Source organism: Callorhinus ursinus, unplaced genomic scaffold (assembly GCF_003265705.2).
Source record: "Callorhinus ursinus isolate GAN/ISIS: 27379988/994484 unplaced genomic scaffold, GSC_fseal_2.0 scaffold34, whole genome shotgun sequence".
NCBI lineage: Eukaryota > Metazoa > Chordata > Mammalia > Carnivora > Otariidae > Callorhinus > Callorhinus ursinus.
Genome location: NW_027397096.1, coordinates 10,072,426 through 10,093,649, shown reverse-complemented (window position 1 = coordinate 10,093,649; position 21,224 = coordinate 10,072,426). Strand labels below are relative to the sequence as shown.

Here is a 21,224-nt window from a genome sequence, read left to right as displayed (position 1 = left end):
AGAAACACATTTGGTTTGAAAAGTATCACTGGACAGGATGTGAAAATCAAACCGAATGAATTATTCACAACCCCCGATCAGAGGTGATCATTATTTCTGATGCTCCAAACAGTGATTAGGATTCTGCCCTGAGATGTCATTTTCTCGCCGAGTGACACCAGCGACACAGAAAGGCATTATCTATCTATCCATACATGTATTTTTTCTCCTGGGAGGACCTTGCTTTCATGTTACTATAACAGATACTAAAAGCACGGCAATATTAACATTTATTCTGAGGGTGCCCATAAATGCCATTAGTCTGACACAAAATGTCAACACTAATCCTGACCCAAAATTAACACCAAAATTGACATCAACATTAATTGTACTATCCGTGTGAATAGAATGTGCAATTGCACACACGCACACGCACACTTTCAAAAGCTGCTGTTACTACAAAATAAAATACCAATATTAAGCTCAATCAATAAATTTGAGGGGAAAGCTAGGGGGCAAAACTGGAGAGGACTGTGTTTTTAAGAAGCTAAGAAGCATCTATCAACCGCAGCTATGCTGTGGGAAGCAGGAGAAGAATATCCTCGCCGTGGTTGCCTTTCTTCTGTCTCCTCACTTGGAGTTCCGCTGTAACAATATTTTCTATGTGGACTCAGATATAGGTTAGACTGTGGCTGATAAGTTAAACCTTTATTTTCCATGCTAAAAGTCTAAAAGTTGAAACTTTCTGGCCAACCCTCCCACAGCAATCGTTTTACTACTGCTAATGCCAGGAGGAGGACCATCCTGCAAGGCCCAGGAGCAGCAATACAAAGAATTCTAGAGTGTTAGAGCTGAAACGGACCTAAGCACTATCTGCCTCGTGAAGATGAGAAAACCAAGACTCGGTGAACAAATCCGAACTTGAGTTCCTTTATAGATACATGATGTATAGATACATATAGATACATAAACAAAGTGTTACCTCCTCCCTTTAAAGATTTATTTACTTACTTGAGAGAGAGAATGTACATGCAAGCAAGCGTGAGCAGGAGGGGCAAAGGGAGAGGAGAGAGATTCCCAAGCAGGTTCTGTGCTGAGCACGGAGCCCAAGGTAGGGCTGGATCTCACAACCTTGGGGCCACAACCTGAGCCGAAACCAAGAGTACGATGCTTAACTGACTGCACCGTGCAGGCACCCCAACCTCTTCCCCTTTTGTATCTTGTATGGGATATTAAATCTTCACTTTTAGTTAGATACTATCAAAAAACAATTACAACATTAACTCAGAATCTCAAGAAAAAAACATTATCTGATGGAATGGTGAAAAATATTGTATGGGTGTTAAAATGTGCCTTTTTAAACCACAAGGCAATACGATATTTGACATAATTTATGCCATTCAGAAAACCATGCTGAAAAAATGTCAATGCCTTTCCATATTGTATTATCTGCTGGATATCATCTTCCGTTGCCTAGTGTTGTATGATCACATAAAAGAGCTGAAAACAATTTTCTTAACAGCTGAAAACCTCTCTTTTTTATGCTTGGATAATTCAAAAATGGCTGAACAAACTTACCTCAACCTTTCCAAAAAGCGATAAAAGGGTAAGAAAAATACCATTTTTGGAGTAAAAAAATTTCATCCCAGAGGTAATTTCTTGAAAATATTACTGACGATTAGAAACAATAATTTTGAACAGGGGAATTATCTCTCCCTGCAATATCTATAAACATGAAACCACAGTAATTTTATGCATATACACACGATGCTTTTAGTAAACATACCAATTTTTTAAAAAAACATGCAATAGAGCACATACAAGCCAGTGGTATTTGAGAAATGGGGCATAGGAGTAATTGGATGATATGGAAATTAAGCAAGTTGGCCTACTACAGTTCAGGAAGCCTTGCCCATTAATCATATAAACGAATGTTGAACTCTGACGCTTCACGCTACACCTCATCCTCTGGAGTCATCTGTTGCTGTCCTCATGTTCATTATTGCCTTTAGTTGGAGCTGTAAAGTTTTTTGACATAGGGTACTATATCACATCCTTTTTCAGTAAAATCTTAAAACTTAAGGTGTACAAAAATGCTGGCAAGTACATTCTTTTGTTTAAAGGCTATCTCTACGACTGACTTTTGAAGGGGACTGAGGAGCCCTCCACAAATTCTGTAGTCGGCTAATGGATGCATTAGGATTTTCAGTCATTCAAGTTCATTGGGCCTCTGTTTGCCAATTATGAAAAGAGTCAAAGGAACTAATCCACCTGTTGAAAAATCTCCAATATCAATAGTAGTCGCTCAGAAGGAATTCTGAGAAAAGTTATATGCAAAGTAAATAGGTGATGGGGATTAAGGAGGGCACTTGTCGTGAGCACTGAGTGTTGTATGTAAATGATTAATTCTACACCTGAAAATAACATTACACTCTATGTTAACTAACTTGAATTTAAATAAAAATTTGAAGGAAAAAAAAAGCAAAGTATATGCATCCCAAAAGAACAGTGTTAGAAATTCATTAGAAGTAATTCCATGGCAGGAAGACCTATCTTTCAAAATTAGCCTCAATATTTTCCAATGAGGGGCTCAACTCTGGCTGTGAGGATCATTTTAGACAAAGACTCACTCATAACCAAACATGCTCACTTAGAGGGTAAAAGAGTGATTTTAAATAAAACTATCTTAACCACATATTTCATAACCTGTCTTTTTCTATACTTGAAATTCCTCTCTTGTTAAGCCTAAAAGGATTCAAGACTGGGGTTTCTTTTTTTGAAGCCCTTGATGAAAAATAAGACAAGCACAAATTATGCATGTTTACATATAATCAGTGGTGTGTGATACTTTTCTGCTGAGGATCTCAAAGCACTTACAAACATTTCCCCATCTTCAGGGATAGATTGGTGGCAAGGACCATTAGTCTCTTTTTATAACTTGAACAATCAGTGCACAGACCATGGTCCTGTTTTTCAGATCTGCCTTCTTCAGGTCCATTTCAAAGCTCACCTTCAGCATATTGCAATACAAATATGCCTCTTTTCCAACACATATCTAAAAGATTGACATGGACTCAATTTCTACACCCAGCATGAAAAGGTAAACTGGTTTCAAAAGAAAGAAACAAAAGTACAGTAAAATACATCCAAATTAGCTTCACATTCATGGAGCTATTCTGAGGTTAAATCGAGTAAAACAATATACAAAAGTCTAATGTTAAACTAGAAAAATATTTGGGTTCTGTGTCCATGAGAAATGGACTCAAGCCCACAAACATACACACTCTTCTCCAGTCAGAGTTTCAAAGCATAACAGGTTCCACTAGAATCTGAGTCCAGGACAACCCAAACAATTCCTTTGAGAGCATAGAAAACATCAACCAAGTGAATTCAGACAGAGGGTTATGGTGTTTTTTCTGAAATAAGAGGTCCTTTGGCGGGGGGGGGGGGGGCCTGGGTGGCTCAGTCGTTAAATGTCTGCCTTCGGCTCAGGTCATGATCCCGGGGTCCTGGGATCGAGCCCCACACTGGGCTCCCTGATCAGCGGGAAGCCTGCTTCTCCCTCTCACATTTCCCCTGCTTGTGTTCCCTCTCTCGCTCTCTCCCTGTCAAATAAATAAATAAAATCTTTAAAAAAAAATAATTAAAAAAAGAGGTCCTTTGGGTTTAGAGGTCCAGCCTAAGAATTGTCAAAATGGATCTACGAATTAATTTCTTCCAATCTTTTAGGTTTCTATAAGCTTACCCACTTCTTTCCCTACTAACTCCTAAAGTTTTTTTGTTTTTATACTCCAATTAAGATTTCAAAGGATTAGGGGCACCTGGGTGGCTCAGTTGGTTAAGCGACTGCCTTCGGCTCAGGTCATGATCCTGGAGTCCCGGAATCGAGTCCCACATCGGGCTCCCTGCTCGGCAGGGAGTCTGCTTCTCCCTCTGACCCTCTTCCCTCTCGTGCTATCTCTCATTCTCCCTCTCTCAAATAAATAAATAAAATCTTTAAAAAAAAAAAAGATTTCAAAGGATTATAACAACATAAAAGTGAGGAGCAGTGTCAAAATGATAAGCTCTGTTTAAGCAGTCAGTAGATGCAGGGGTTTTTGTCATATCACTCCCCATATTTTTCTATAATTTTGAAATATTTTATGATAAAAAATTACAGACACTTACACCTTGCTGAAGCGGAACATCAAAATGTTGCCAACAATTAACTATGGGCAAGGCTGGGCAGTTCTGGAACTAAATTCCTAATTCCCACCATCCCTACCCTTCCACCCCAAGAGCATAAAAGATACCAGTCACGATGGCAACCAGTCTTTAATCTACACTATTTTTTCCTCCTCAATCATCCTCTTCCTAAAAAAACGTTTCCTGTAAAAATGTGTAGAGCATGATATAGTAAGGTTCACCTGATCTCTGCCCAAGAGTTAAAAATGCAATTGCATACTGGAGGAACACCAGGCAAAGCCCACCATACCTACTGAAGAAAAGAGGATCTGTCTCACCAAAAAGGGCAATTCCAGAGGCTTGTCTAAATGCCAAGGTGCTGAGAAGGAAAAACCCTGACACCTAGTGCCCATCTGAAGAAATGAAGCCTTGCAGTGACTACAATTCTTAAGTGCGGTAGTGCGTGCAAAGGAGTTCATCAGATTGCATTCAATTTGGAATATGCTTATCTCCCAGAAAAATTTTAAGGAAAAAATTTAATGCCACGCACGAATTCCAGTCCTTCATTACTGATCCTTTTTTGGAATACACATCCTGTACCTAATTATTATAGCTGCTTCCAAACAGAGAATCTTCTCATCTCAGTTTCTCATTATGACAGGAGAGATGAGAGGAAGGGTCTGTGTTGTTAAAAAGCCCACGTGCTGAAAGAGTAAGGAAAACAGGGTCCTACTCTCTGGCCACACCAAAAGTGCTATAAAAGTTGCCTATCATGTCTTTCATCACTGCCCAATTAGAGATTCATGATCTAGTTCCCAGAGCAGTTAAAAGAAATATAATAAAAGAATGCTAATAACATTTCAGAACAACAACAAAAAAATGTGGTCTCAAGAAGGCTAGTGTTTTCTTTGTCCTACACCAGGCAAAGTTAAGTTGTTCTCTGTCAAGTCTGTTACCACCCTTGGCTTGATCTTAGCCTGAGCCTTTTAATAACAGGATTTAGTGCGAAACGCAGCTGCAGTAGATTGTGAACTGTTACTCAAGATGTTCCCACCTGCAATTACAGCTTCCACCAAATGATCAAAACAGGTTAGCAAACTGGCAGGAAAATGAAAACAATTCCCCCAAAACTGAGAAGCAGTAAACGTAGAACTGTTGGTTAGCTGCATTTCCACTGTAACCAGGCTCAACAGCATACATTCATCTAGCTGTGTATTTACATATGGTACCCATCACTGTAGCATCATAGCCGCTAGAATTGAAATAAGTTTAGTCTTTGTTGCAATCATATTTTCCACAGTTTTCATCTTTACTTGAAACTATTAAAAAAAAACCCTAGACAACCCATCTTTGGAGCTATTTGCAAGTAACACAGTTCACAGATTTGGTCTACATCTCTTTTATTCCTACTCTAAATTCATACTAAATGCAATGCCATTCAAACCTGACAATGAGAAAAATGTGTTCTCCTATACTTCCATCATGAATGAGATGGCATGCCTTCAGTTACACCTTTCTTGATGGGGAAGGGACAACTAGGAAAACAGAGAGGAGAAAGTGGCTAACACCACATCAGAAAATCTCTCTTTCTTCTGCTTTTAACATGGGTACAATGTTCAAAATGCAGGTCACATCTCTGCTGAAACAGCCAATATTCTTTCTCAAACGGCAAACAAGTTACCTAAAACTAAATGGAACTGAATTGTTCCAAGTCCTGTTCCCATCACTATTTTACCTATTTACTGTCCTGGGGAGGGGGGTGGGGAACAAGGAAGAAAGCCAGCCACCCATACAGTCGATGGTCTTATAAGTACAGGTTTTCTGCGTTTGATTATGGGAAAAAGCATCTCGATTCATGGGGAAACTCTGCAGGAAGCTCTTGTTTTACCTTCATTCCTTATATCCATGTGCTAGCTTTTAAACCCAGAAACTCCAATCCTTCAAGGTAATTCAGTATCCCCCACAATGATGACCTGGTGGAGCCGTCACCTTTGGAGAACACCACATTATGATGATTTAATGTCTATGTAGCATCAATGCATTTACATGGAGGCTTGGCTCTCAGAACATTAACGGGTCAATTTTTTATTCCTTTTTTAATAAAACTATTTCTCAAGGTTCTGTTCAGATGCCCGTTCTCTTTGGGACAGGACAGATTTGCTCCAAATCTCATCAGCATGAGCTCTTTTCTTTCCCTTCACATCACTCTTGGGGTAATACGGAGAGTGCCAGGTTCATGACAAACTTGTCTCTTTGGCCAAAGAAAATTAAACTGCAAGAGCTGAAAGTCAACTTGCTCTGATAAAACTGGGCTCAGCATGAGGAAATACATCCCACTGACACCTCGTCATCTCTTAGGCACAGCTGTCCCTCAGAGTTCTGAGCGCTGAAACTCCATCTTTAGATTGGTCAGTTTCTCAGCAGACATGTACCACTGTACACTCAAGCTATTGGTAACGGAGTTTGATAGTAAGACCCCACCCTCATTCCTGGTGCGCAATGCCCTATAATCTAGCTACAGCTACTGACTGACTTCACCAGCCATCCCAGGCATTAGTCACTAACTGCTCACAAAAGGACATCAGTCTCACTCCTCCCGAGCTCAAAGACTCAGAAACAGCAAGCCAACAACTCCGCCTCAATCCTAGTCAATCATTTGAAGAAAAGGAAAAGAGAACAAAGAAAATAGGCAACTAAGGAAGGGAAAAGAGTAGAACAAGAAGAAAGTGAGAACTGATGAAAAGCAAAATAAAAAAATAATAAAATAAATACAAAAAATAAAATTCAAATACAATTAGATTTCTCGATTTCAAGATTATTAAAGCACTGGGCAAAGGAAAACATATGGCCCTTGTACCGACTCTACTGCTCATAACGATAATACTCTGCGGCTGTTTAAGACATCCCTTTTCTACCCAGGTTCGTTGGGTCCTAAAAGGGTTAAAAAAAACCTTTAATTTTTTTTTTTATTCTTTTGTGTGTGTGTGTGTGTGTGTGTGTGTGTGTGTGTGTGTGTGTGTGTGTGTGTCTGGTCTTTGGGTACAGAGTCCCGTATAATAAGACTATTTGTATTCATACTGGCAGAGTAAACACTACATGTTCATGCCCAGGCAGCTCTGTGCTTGTAATTTCAGCAAGAACAGAGCTCTGTCCCTCTGGGACTTCACTATTCCCCCAGTCTCCATTCGCTCAAACACAGAATGAGAGCAGAGAGAAAGCAGAAGAGAAAGATCATGGCAAGAGGTTTCACACAGCAGTGCTGCTAGCTTTCACGTAGCCAAAAATCTCATTTTTTTGTGTTAATTACATTAGTTAAACCGTTTTTCTCTCAGCCCCATGTTCACAAGGGTGCCTTCCATTCCTAAAGACTATACTGTTGAATGAATCAGAATTTAAGTCTAGCACAATGAAGCCTTTCTTTGCTGTTGAGGGGCTCACTACATAGATGCTACACCGTGGCACAAGACTCTGCTTCAACTTTGTGTATTAACGAGTATATATCTATTCTTGTCAAAATTCTATGCATCTTTCCTCCTTCACCTCTTGCCTTTGCTATTTGTTGAGGCATTAGATTAGAAGAACTCCTATATCTGACATTCTCCGTCTGGTCCAATGCTTGCATCCATCTTAATACCGATTCATCTACTTTTGGCATCCACCGGTGTGCTTACTGAAACAGCACACACCTTGTATATACAGTAACATATTTTGAAAAAGACACTGCACAAAATGGAAAATACCACATATCACCTCCAAAGGTCTACCCAGCCTGTTTATGGAGAACACCCAGGTAAAGGTTACTCTTTCTAAAGAATGAGATTTATCTAGGGATTCTATCTAAGGCTGAAATAAAAACCTATCTCTTTTTAGGTGTATTATTTTTGTTATTTCGGTTGTAACTATACATTGAAAGCATAGTTAAAATCAGGAAGAGGATGACATAGGCCAAGGGGCAGAAGACGACTTTATATCATTATTAGCAGTGCACCATAAGAGAGAGGATTCCAATGCCAGAAAATGCATTCTTAGACAACTACCAGAAATGGGCTTCTGCTACTTTCTTTTATGTTTAAATCTCTGGTTCTGATTGAGCCTCTTTAAGAATATATTTACCACGATAATAACAGCACCAGATCAAATTACCTGAGCACAGAAAACATGCCAAAAAAGGTATACTACTATATAAGTATTCAAATAAGAAAAAAACATCAAACAAAACAACATTTTAACTTTTTATTATGGACAAATCTCAAAATTTCAAGTATATACAAGAATAGAGAAAACGGTCTACTCTGATGGATGTATCATCTAGCTTTGATGAACAACTCATGAACAATCTTGTTTCATCTATAGTCCCACGCTCACCCCTCCATTTCTCTGAAGCAAATCTTCGACATTGGATCATTTCACCTGTAACTATTTTAAATAGGTATGTCCAACAGAAAACATCACTCTTTTTTTTAGAAAGCAAAGTTGCTAACACCATTTAAAAAATATTATCACACCTAAAAAACTAATAATTCCTTGATATCTAGTCAATATTTGCTACCAGCAAGACTACCATGCTACCTGTGTAGCACCTAAATTAATGCAGGATCTAAATTAATGCTATTTAATGACCAGCTCCATGGAAAGCTGCTACTAGTGGTCACAGAGATTAAGGAAAGGGGGAAGGGGATTCAGCTACTTGCCTCATTGCCTCCTGGAAGCCTGTTCATGTGGACCAGCTGACCTTGATCATCCAACACGAGCTCCGTATATGTCAGCATGTCAGAAGGCAGGGGGGGTGATGGAAGGAATGCTTGAGTGGACATAGACTCCCAGAGTTTGATCAGAGACTAGTGGAGGAGAGAAGTTTGAGTCATCGGTGACAATGAGCAATTCAACATCACAAAAATAAATACTAAGTTTCAGTCAATATGATTTTGCTCTTTCCTTTCCAAGTGTTCTGCTGAGCATAGAAGCATTAGGCCAAATTCTGCAGCTCTCATTCTCAGTTAAAAAACAGATTTGTAATTATTTTTCACATGTTTTTCACATGTCAAAAGCAGGCACTTTTCCAACAAAGTCAAACTGCTGAGTGATTCTGAATCAGCACTAGAGCATTAACAAACACAACAGACCTAACAAACAGACCTGACCACCAGCCCCCCAGGAAAATTAAAATAAAAAACTAAGTAGCATTAATCCCTCTTTTAAAAAATGGAAGAAAAATCCTAGAATAGAAAAATAATCAGGAAAAGTGATATGACACTCAGCTAATGCAAAGAAAACCCAAGAAGGCAAGAAAAACGTTTCTACTAGAGGTTCAGGGGAAGCATCCTCTTTCTAATACTTATTAGCCCGCACGCAGGAATTAGTTCATGAGGGTGTAGGACTATTTGTAAATGTGCAGATCAATTTTGCTCAAAAATGAGAAGACAGACACACTGATCCACTTAAAAACCATTATAATTTCCATTTCCAACTTCCATATTACCAAAACAAATGCCTCATGAAGTGGGAACTGGTTGTTTCTTTGCTTGTCTCAAAGCAACATTTAAAGGCAATATGATGCATTTATACCTACATGTTCCAATCACAGTGTTTATGTCTATTCTATAAGGAGAATTATATAGAATGACATTTCTATTTATAGTTCTGGCACTGGCGAACAGAACCAACACTCAACTTGTAGGCTACTAATGCTGGTAATACTAAATGAAGATAGCTATGTTTCTGTTGTAAACAAATGACTACATAAAGGAAATCTCTTATACTTGTGAATAATACAGGAATTACAGAGAGACTACCTATCAAGGCCACATATACTACTTTATTAAAATTCAAATGTGGTAATACTGGTAGTACTGACTAGGAGACCTGGAAAAATCCTATATTCATAGATTTTTTTTAAAGGACAAATTCAGTATTCTTTTGATATTTTTTCTGTTGCATTTTCTGCTGTGAATGTACTTTTCTTGCCTTCCATTGATGGAAGAAAAATCTGCAGCATAGAGATGATTCACCATACAGATCAAAGGAATTTATTTTCATATAAAGGATGAGAATCTTCATGTCATATTTTCTCACACTAGTTTTTATTCAGCTATAATAAATCTCCCACAAAAGAATTGATACTTTAAACTGTGCATCATGAACTCTATATCCATTTGTATATGTTATCAGTATTGATTCTCATCATATTAACCTAGGCTATCAGCTAAAGACCTGGGTTATCTTGGAAAATAGGAAAAAGAGAGAGTTTCAAGCCTCTTTTTTAATATCCATAATTTGATTATAGGCTTAGGAGATATATACCTGAACATAACTCCTCACACAGGTCATTGTAAACTACCATCACAGGCATGCTGTCTCAGTTTACTTTCTTCTACTCAAAAGAGGCTTCTATCCTCACCATTCCGTTACTTCATAAAGAACTACCCAATACTGGAGTTGGCAGTCACCAAATCCCAAACGAGATAGAAATGAGAGTGATGTTAAGGTATTTCCTGCCCTTTGGGAGTGCCCTCATTCCAGGCTAAGCTGCCTCTAATGGAAATTCAGGAAAAATCCTGTCTCTTTGGAACATATGAGATTCCCTCCAGTTAGCCACCTTTACCTGCCGAAACATCTCTGGGATATCATATATGTATGTTGTCCCCAAGGATTGTGCCTGGAATCTCTTCGATTGAAGCAGGTCTTTGGTGACATATGGAGTGTTGATTAACATTCCATGCAATGGTCCCTGTTTGTCTCCATATGCCTGAAACATGATCTGCAGGAGGAAGAGAATGGCATGGGAGTTAAGAGACAGAGAATAAAATCAGCTGCCTAGATGGGCTTTCTTCATAAATGTTATTTCTTGAAACACATTTTTGGTGGGTTGAATAGCTAAGACATGCCTTTACACATTGGGTAGTGTTCTCACCTCTCTACAGATGATCCAACTCCAAAAAATGGTATGTGACCAATGACACACCATGGGCTGCTCTCACTTTTGGATTAGTTGAAATCAACAAGAAAGCAGTGTAAATTTCACACCTCAGAGACAGACTGACAATGCCTGCCTTCTAAAGTGACTTGAATTCCACATACTCAGAAATGAAGTATGTCAACCAACAAGTCTGAGCATCCTCACATTTAAGTGGAGGAACAGCTATGCACTGAAGAGAATTCTGCTCTTTCCCCAACAGTAGAAGGCCAGGTCAAGGCTCTACCCTATTATCTGTGCTCTAGTCTACTTGATTAGAAGGTGCTTCATAAGTGTTATGAGCCACACACTTTAAAGATTTCTGCCAGAAATGGATTTCATCCATCCACCTAGCTAGTCAGTTCTCATTAGCTCATAAAACAGAGCCTATAGTAAAATAAGTGTGTTATTATATATATTTATATAATATAGATATACATATTTATCTCCCTCAGTATACTATGTCTAAAACTAGTGAATAGCTCCGGTAATACCTATATTGTCACATAATGAAATCACCACACCAGTTTTTAATCATTTTAACCCAAACATTTTCTAGAAGAGTACTTCATATCCCATATACTTAGTTTTATTTGCTTATGAATATTTATAAGGGATGCCATTATTTCAGTTCAGTTAATATTTACTGAGTGCCCAGAGGCTGTAGGACACTAAACTAGGCACTTTATGCATGAATACATAAAATATAGATTCCCAACACCGTGAATACAAATGTGGGAAATAAGGGTATGTGTATACACCCACATATCTATTCTGGTCTAAAATAAATAAGCTTAAGTCTACCATTAAGGAATAGATTTGTGAACCCGATATATAGGCTTAACAACAGAATTAAGTACTTTCCCAAACTCTGGACACCATTTAGCTAAGCGAATCCTTAGCCTCCTAACCTCAGAGGAACAAATATGTTCTACTGATTTGTCAGTCAGGTCCTACAGTGGGCAAAAATTGTCTTGCATGTCTTACAACCCCAAAGAAGGGAGCTTCCAGTCCTATTCCACATGACTAATGGTCAAAGTCACTGGGTAGGAGGTAGAATTAGCAATATCTTAGGCAGAAATGGTAATGTTTTAAGAAATTCAAAGTGTTAAGTGAGGTCAGGGTGTTAGAATGAGAAAACTGGACTCAGAGGAGATAAACTGAATCAAAATAAGAAAAAGGAGTAAAAGCAGCAGGTTCTTGGGACTACATTCCTGTCTATTAGGAAAGACAAGAGCTGTGGGTACAGAGTTTGAGACTCACTTTTGCCAAGGTGGAATGAAGGCAGGCTGGTCATTAGTTAAGCAACATAATCATGTGGACTGAGAAAGGGGACCGGAGAAAGCCCTCTAGGTAGATTCACTGCTGGTGGGAATTTAAAATGGTAGGACTACTTTCACAAACAGTTTAGCAGTTTCTTATAAAATTAAACATATACTTACCGTGACTCAGTAATTACACTCATATATTTACCCAAGAGAAATGAAAACATATCTACATAAAGACTTATAAATGAATGTTCATATGGCAGCTTTATTCATAATAGCCCAAACTGGAAAATAAAACTTCAAATGTCCATCAAAAGGTGAACGAATATAAAAATTTTGGTACATCCAAGGGCACCTGGGTGGCTCACTCGGTTAAGTGTCCAACTCTTGATTCTGGCTCAGGTCATGATCTCAGGGTCATGGGATCGAGCCCCGCATCAGGCTCCACGCACAGCAGGGAGTCTGCTTGAGATTCTCTCTCTCTCCCTTTGCCCCTCCCCCTGCTCATGTGCACACTTTCTAAAATAATAAATAAATCTTTAAAAAATTTTTTTGGTATATCCATAAAACAGAACACCACTCAGCAATGAAGAGGAACATACCCATTGTCTATACAACATAGAATAATCTCAAAAATATTATTATACTGAGCAAAAGAAGCCAGATACAACATTATACATAGTGTCTAATTTCATATATATGAAATTCTAGGACAGGTAAAACTAATCTGTAATAATAGAAAGCAGATGAGTGGTTGCCTAAGGCTGGGGCTGGTGACTCTACCTTTGACAGAAAAAGAAAATAAGAGACATTTTAGGGGTGTCAAGATGTTCTCTGTCATGACTGTGATGATGGTTATACAGGTGTATACAATTTCAGAATGAACCAAAGTATATACATAAAATAACTGCATTTTATATGTACATTGTATCTCAATAAAGGTCATTTAAAATGTGTACTTTCTCTCTTACACTACACATTGGAAATCAATTGACATATGCAATGGATTACCCAAATCTCTTCTCCCCACTATGACTGGCTGACATCAGTGTTCATTACAGCTAATAACACAAAGACTTTATCAGGAAAATGAAACAAAATGAAGCTCAAGCCAGTCAACCTCGCTTTTTTTTTTTTTTTTTAAGATTTTATTTACTTATTTGACAGAGAGAGACACAGTGAGAGAGGGAACACAAGCAGAAGGAGCGGCAGAGGGAGAGGGAGAAGCAGACTCCCCACTGAGCTGGGAGCCCGATGCGGGGTTCGATCCCAGCACTCTGGGATCATGACCTGAGCCGAAGGCAGATGCTTAACGACTGAGCCATCCAGGCGCCCCTCAACCTTGCTTCTTGTCAGAAAGAATAAATGAAGTGCTGAGCAAGAGGTTGATGGTAATGGATACTACTGAATGATCAGCTACCTACAATAATTCCATTTTTGTACTATAATGGACATAGGAGTTAAAAATGGGTAAAGTGTATGTTTTACACGTTCATGAAAACATGTGTATTATATATATCATACACCTTTCGCCACTATTATTTTATTATAGCACAAATCATAATCATACTACAGAGAAACTAATTATCTGTCTTGTTCCCTCCTGATGTAAATTTCTCAAGAATAGAGATTATTTTATCTTTGAATCCACAGTGCCTGACACAATAGAGGTGGTCAATTGATGTTACATCGATGAACGAATGAATGAATGATACACAGGGTTCTACATTATTTTAAATTTACATAATGACTCACATAGAACAAAGACAAGGAAAAAATAAATTGGCAATAAGCATCAGGTAGACAATAAGAGCACCAGAGCAGAGAAGAAGGCTGTTCTTTTGCTGGTTCCCTCCTCTAGCCAGGGGCTTTTGGGCTCCTGGGTTTACATTCAGCAGTGGCTGCTGAACTCTCTCCACTGAAGAGCCCGAGGGAGACCTCTTCCTTCAGGGCTTCCTAAATATGCAGGACCCAAGGTAATAGGGGTTTTTCCTCAGGCAAAAGGTAGCTCATTCATTCTTTCAGATACTTATTGAGTGCTTATTTTGTGCCAGGCATAGTACTAAATCCTGACTGAAGGCGTCTGAGCCTTTCATGCCCCTGTGCCACCACTGGCCAGAATGAGGGAAATCTAAGAGCTTTCTAATAAAAAAAAGGAAAAAAAAAGTACTTACGAAGAACAAACGTATTTATCAAAAACATTAAAATCTCAAGTGGCCATCTTATTTTTCACAAGAATAGACCTGCCTTGAAACCACTGTAGAAGTTAATTAAAAATATCCCTGACCATGGAAAGCTTTGACTGAAAATGTCTTTAAGGTTGTCCTGAAAAACATCAAATGCAGCAAAAATTATTGTATACTTTCTCTTGCTCACCCCTTGCGCTACTGTGCTCACTCTCTCTCTCTGTTTTAACTGTTCACTTCTCACTGGATAGATTTCTCTGGCCATCTAACTAGGAATCAAAGCACAAAATAAAAGGTCACTCTGACAACTATCCAAACTCAGATTTTTAAAATTCGTCTTCAAAATACTGGCAAAAATGTCTCCTCTTGCCTCTATTCCTGGATTTAAAAGGACATAGATAAAAACAAGAGACATATAATCTCTTCCTGGTACCCAATGCATAGAACAAACTGAGATCTTTGTGTACACATACTGGAGCAAGGTCATCCTTTAACCAGAAGAAATCTACTTCCCAAGTTCAGGACAAAAACCTAAAATAACATCCCAGTTCTTAAGAATATGTGAGCCATGGCAAACCAACCTAAATCCAGTATCATAACAAATGGCACAAATACTTAGAAATGAAGGTGGTAACATAGATTAAAAGGAATTCTCTGTTATGACAGAATCAATCTACTGAAAGAGTCATCTTCCATTTTCACATTCTTGATTTTTCTACCTGAAAAGGGGGTTAAAGTTCACTACTTTGCTCTTTTATAGAAATATAATACTCTGAGCTCTCTGAAGGAAAAATAATGTGTGTAAATGTGAATAACATCATGGGTAAATATGATAAAGTCACTGCTTGACATTGTTCAAGCTATTATATTACGCTGAAATTTTCCTTCTTTAAAATCAAAGTTGATGACATACTTCAACAATTCTTTTCTTTACTTGCCAATGAATAGACTACCTAGGCTGAAAACAGGAAGGAGGACAGATCACACCAGACAAGATAGTTCAGGTAGCTCAAGAGCCCTCTAAAAAAGAACTCTAAACTGCAGAATTACCTCTGGAGTCAGGTTCATTTGGCATCTGTTAGGGCTCATCAGTATGTCACAAAAGATTGAGGGTTTCATAACACCATGATTAAGAACACACGCACATCTTTTAAGGCAAATGAAGTTTTTCAAATTCATGTGACCATTTAAGCTGACAGAGGATAACTCCACTACGTGAAAGCAATGGGACTTGTGAGTTTGGGTCTTCCCTAACAAGGACAAGTAGCTCATCTTTAGGACCCAATCAAAACTCTGAGGAGCCTGCTTGACCGCCGGCCGTACCTGTGCCGTCCTGGAGTCAGTCACTTCCTTGTACAAGCTGATGTCCAAGTAATAGCCAGACTCGTTTGTCAGGAAGAGGCGGATGGGAATTGCTTTTCCAGTTGGTGTCAGGCGAATGTTGATTTTCAGTTCTGCCTGGAGGACACGTAATTTCCACAGCCGACTTCCATAGCGCATTACCATGCTCCGCACAGATTCCTCAATCTGTCACAGACACATCACCAAGCACAAAACTTAAACACCTTGTAACTAGAACCTGTTTTCAGGTCTGCCCATCTTTGGAAAAGAAGGAATGGAAAAAGGTGCTGGTTTCTGGAGATGGGCACTACATGTATTCTTTTTTACAAAAAGTAAGATAATTTCTCCCCAACCCTACTCTCGCTTACAACACATCAGGGACAATTTCATGCCAGCCTGGCATTTGAGTAGGGTTCTCTGGCTCACAACACCCTAATCTATGCAACTCCCTACCCCTTTCCCAATTATATTCATATTCTGTATCGAAGATCTGCAATATCTAAAATTACAAGCCATGGGATTTAAAAGAAAGCCCCAAATAAGAATAAAATCTCTAGTTAAATAGCTATTAAGTAGCATTTATATGCATGGTAACTATGTTTCATTGCACTTACAGGACCTTAAATCATCATAGCAATTACCACCATGAGCTTTTTCCTATACAATTTTATTAAACTTTATAATACATGCCTCTTGGTAAACTGCACAAATTAGAGAAAGGCAATTCGTAGGTGGGGCTAGAATGTTCTCTCTAAACAGGGCTCTGAAGCTTGGTCATTGCCAAGTCCAACTGGGATTTAAGTAGATGAGGTGGATGTTCCATAGTTTCTCTAAGGCTTATACCAAGGCAGCTTAGCACTCCTAGTTTTCAGGTTTAGGCAAGTTATTTTAACCAAATGGCCTTAGATGGGATTTTTCCTTACTGACATTCTAAAGGGAAATTTTGTTTTCCCAATATGGCTGTAGGCAGCTAAGACATACTATTCAAAATTAACGTCTTCTCAAATGAAGTTTATCTAAAATCCTTCCTCCACTTAGAAAATATCAAAAATATCTTCTACCACCCTTCTCTTACACTTCTTCAGAAGTATGTGCCACCCTTGCAGTCTGTTTTCACACCACAGAATCTTAGATTAGAATGGATTTCAAGGAGTTGACTTCTCTAGTCCCACACCTGCTTCTTAACCAAGAGGTATCTATCTGTTCTTCTCGTGAGGGAACAGAAGTCAACCATCTCTACATATGGGAAACTGACAGCTGTCTCTGACCGGAAAGGCATAGCTAGGGTGTATGGTACTTAGAGCAGAGGCAGAGAGGCAGATATTAAAAAACTCACTGAGAAATGGTTAAGTCAAACCTAAAAATATATATAGTTATATAGTTATATAGTTTCCATTTTCAGTATTCCAGCCTCGTCAGTCCCAGAATGCTTAAGAGAACCTTTCGTTAAACTAGATGATGAGACTTGATACTCAGAGAGTGGTCCTCGGTTTTCTTGACAGACTCAAGCAACCTATCAGTCATTTGGAGTCTTGAAGAAAAAAAAAAGCAAAAAGTGACTTTTCAGGTCTTAGAAATTAAGTTCAAAAAAGCAAAAGTCCATGCCTACAACTGATCTTGAGAAAGGGGGATACTGGTTCTCCTAATGAAATTCTACAATACCATGGGAGGAAAGGGTTAGAGGGAGTACAGAGAGCAGCTGGTCTTTATTACACCTGGGATAAAAGGTCAAGTGCAGAACCACCCTGTTTTCCTTCCTTAAATTATATGGAATGCATTTTAGAACAGAACCTCAGGATAGAAAACATACATAATACATGTGGAAATTCCTTATCAAACAAATTCTCTCCCTGTGGAAAAATACCGAAGAGAAACAGTTAGACACTCTGGGAAGGCGTATTGCCTCCCTAAGGCTACCAGGTAAGTAACAGGGCAAAGCAGCAGCAATTTTGCCAAAAGGCCCAACAACAGCAAAGTTATTCCAGATAAGAAATCCTAGGGAATCATATAAAAACAGGACCGCTATGATGACAAATATCATGGAATAACAGAAAGAAATTTATGTTTTTGTACTGCTTATAAACAACCAGCAAGATAACATCATACCACCTTCTATTTTGATGTCTGCTCTCAGTGGCTATATATCGAATTCCTGACACCCTCCTGGAAACCCTGTCTCACAAGCATTCCGTAAACTTTAAAGATCAAGGGCTCAACTAGCCAGCCAAGAGTACCTGTTCCCAGGTCCAAGTGAGACTAAATATGGATGAATCTCTCTGCTTGTGTTTGGTAATGCTGGAAGAGAAGCTAAGGAGAAATGTACCTTTGATGGGTCCATGATGACTGTGGGCACAAAGTTGAGGAAGATGTGGTTGCAGTCAGTGCGAACATTTGTATTGTTAAAAGCAACTTCCAACTCATCCATGGCTTCTAGGAGCAGCCTCTCCCCTTCGTTTTGTAGATATTCAAAAGAAGCTTCCTATGCAAGAAGAAAATCACCATCAACATTAGTGTGTTTTAGAAGAGTCAATAAAGAACTGGAAAATTATAATAACTTGAGTAGTATTATGTCATGAATCATAAAGCACCTGCTGATGTTACCTTTCTCCCTAGAGTCGGCTCAATGACTGTAGGTGGCAGGGGCAGGCAAGGGTCAGATAAAGAGTTCCTGCAGCCCTTCCTCCTGCCTCCTAGCAAGCCATTTCCTTCCAACAGGTGGACATGCTGGGCATCCCCAAAGCTGTACTTCCAATAGGATTACTTTTCAGGTATGGCAAACAGAGCAGTTTAGAAAGTAAATCTGTTTGGAAAGTAAAAGCTGAAAACAGTATAGCTATGGGATGCAGTAATTAACGTGCCAGGAAGTGCTCTGCTGTACACAGAAACTACCCTATGTCTAGATGGGCTTACAACGGGGCCATCTCTAACTTTTCTCTTTATCTTCTATCATCACCTAACTCTCCCTGTGATCTTTCCATTAAGACGCTTTTGCTTCTCTCAAGTGAGTGCTTTCATGCTTCTTCCACTACCAAGAAAAAAAAATTTTTTAAAGCCCTTTATAATATGGAATATTTATTTCTGTGAGAGAAAGCAGCCTCAGACTCCTGTGGTTATGGGAGAGTGGGAAGACTGAGAGTAAGAGCCTTGATTCAAAAAATGAAAACCTGATTTTCAACAACGCCTGCTTCTCTGCCCCTTCCCTCAGGGATGACTTCCCACCAAAGTACAGTACCCACCTTGGTGACTAGATCAGAATGTCTGATGATTGCACGAACGAAGAACCTGTAATCTGTCACTTCTGTGCCCACTTCCACCTTGGCTGCCCCAAGATACAGGTGCATCTTATGATTAGCACATGGAATGGCAGTAAGGTCAAAATTTCTCATCCGGTTCAGCTCTAACTGGAAAGCTAGGGCAGGCTCCAGGTGACGATAGATACGATCCTCCTCAAACTGAGCACAAAAGTGGAGAACAAAAGAGCTCACAAGAGGCAGTTACAAAATTACATTATGAAGAACATGTACGTAGCTTATTACATAAGCAATGATGTGCAAATAAGCAATAAAAAATGAGCTACATACAAGGGTAATGCTATAGCTTACATAAGATTAGGGACTGAAGTGCCTATTTACTTCCCAAGCTTTCATCATTTATGCTTTTACAAGTGGTGATGCTCACCATTAAAAAGAAGCAAAAACACCAATTCCCTCAGAACTCTCACTGCATTACTGTCTATACAATTCATTTTTGATAATTAACCACAGACTGCTTCATATTAATATCTACTTCACATACCAGTGTTTTGGGTTTACCCAATTAAAATGTTTACAGGCAGGACTTGGTTTTATATTCTTATTTCTGGCACAGTAAAAATGACACAATAAATACTCAACAAATAAACATCATATAATTTTTAAAAATAAAATATTTGGCTTGGAATATTCTCCATCCCTATAGATATATAACTATTTATGTATCTTTTTTAAAAGTTATGTTTACATTTACTGCATGTTTTGTTGAAATAAAATTGTTCTTCCAGAGCACATGTCAACTGAGTGAATGGAGAGGGAGAGTCAAAGCCGGTAACAGGAAGAAACCAACATGGTCTGAAATTCTGTATTTTAAAATTGAAAAAAAAATGCACATAAACAAGACTTGGGTATAAATGAACTGTCTGTAGGTGACAAGAATACTACTACTAAATATAGTAGTCCTTTAATATCATATCATTAGGGTCATCCTAAAGAGTAGGGAGAACTGTGAAAGTTATCGCTTTCTTCAGATAGCTCAATACATTTGATTGTTTCCTAAACCAAATTCCTTCAAAAGGAGTCTTCTTTAGTTCCAAGACACATGTAAGGCAAAGGGAAGCACAAATTCGGTTAGAGAAAGGAGAATGGCAAGAAGAGCACATGACAAAAATAAGCCATTCTTGGGTTTTTAAGAACAAAATGAAGATTAAAAAAAAAAAAAAAGTGGGAAGGAATCAGTCCTTACCTTATCCCTTGCTCGGAAGGTAAAAAATTTAGGAAATTCTCTCTGTGTTAAAGAAGGGGAAAACGTGTCAGTCTTTCATAGATATGGCTCTTTGGGGATAAACACATAGTAAGTATAGAAACAGTCAAGCATCTAGAAGGCAGTTCCTAGAAAACATGCTCCTTACCTAAGCTTAGCCTGGGGAATATGAATGATCCTCTGGGTAACTACCACTTTGACCCCACTTCCAAATATGAAATCACCACACCACAGTTATTATCCTAACTTTAATAGCTACCCTCTCCTAGGAAAAAAAAATTAGTATTTTTTTCCATCTCCGAAGTGAAAAAAAAAAAAATAATCTTCCCGGGTGTTGCTTTTGGCACAACCTGGCAAATATACCCTTATGCTGCAGCATTGCAAAAGTAGTCACTGTACTGATTTCCCAAGTTTCTCCTTAAGAAACTCTTAAAATGTAAACCAGCCAGATAGCACAGGATCCCCAATCCATGTTTTTGTCCACATTCCCTCTCAAGTCAATAATTCCAAGGGTTTAAACAATAATATTTCAAGACAAAGAAAAGTATAAGATGTTACTTTGGTCACTACCACTCTATGTACAGGAGAGAATAGGACGGAACTAAGGAACTTGTCATTAGGTCTTACCGCTCTTTTGCAGGGCATTACACAACGAAGCAACCAATTTCCTAAAACCTTATTAATTAACAAAGATGAATTCAATTAGCAGAGTCCATTAGCTTCTGAAATTTAACTTATTAACACCAAATACCCCTGTTTCTCGGATGGGAGGCTCTACTGGCAGTGTTGGAATCAAGTCATTACTATTTGCCTCTATAG

The 21,224-nt window shown here is 38.6% G+C and overlaps 1 protein-coding gene across 11 annotated transcripts in view; it reads right to left on the bottom strand.

The window, feature by feature from the left end:
• The window catches only part of ACACA (acetyl-CoA carboxylase alpha), a 294,702-nt gene that overhangs the window by 82,846 nt on the left and 190,632 nt on the right, over positions 1 to 21,224 (bottom strand). For all 11 annotated transcript variants that reach the window (XM_073879472.1, XM_073879476.1, XM_073879473.1 and 8 more), the window contains 6 exons: positions 20,388 to 20,429; positions 19,127 to 19,342; positions 18,214 to 18,369; positions 15,873 to 16,076; positions 10,745 to 10,900; positions 8,835 to 8,981 (listed from right to left, as the gene is read on the bottom strand). In XM_073879472.1, the coding sequence (XP_073735573.1) occupies positions 8,835 to 8,981; positions 10,745 to 10,900; positions 15,873 to 16,076; positions 18,214 to 18,369; positions 19,127 to 19,342; positions 20,388 to 20,429 (921 nt within the window). The remainder of the gene's footprint in view (positions 1 to 8,834; positions 8,982 to 10,744; positions 10,901 to 15,872; positions 16,077 to 18,213; positions 18,370 to 19,126; positions 19,343 to 20,387; positions 20,430 to 21,224) is intronic.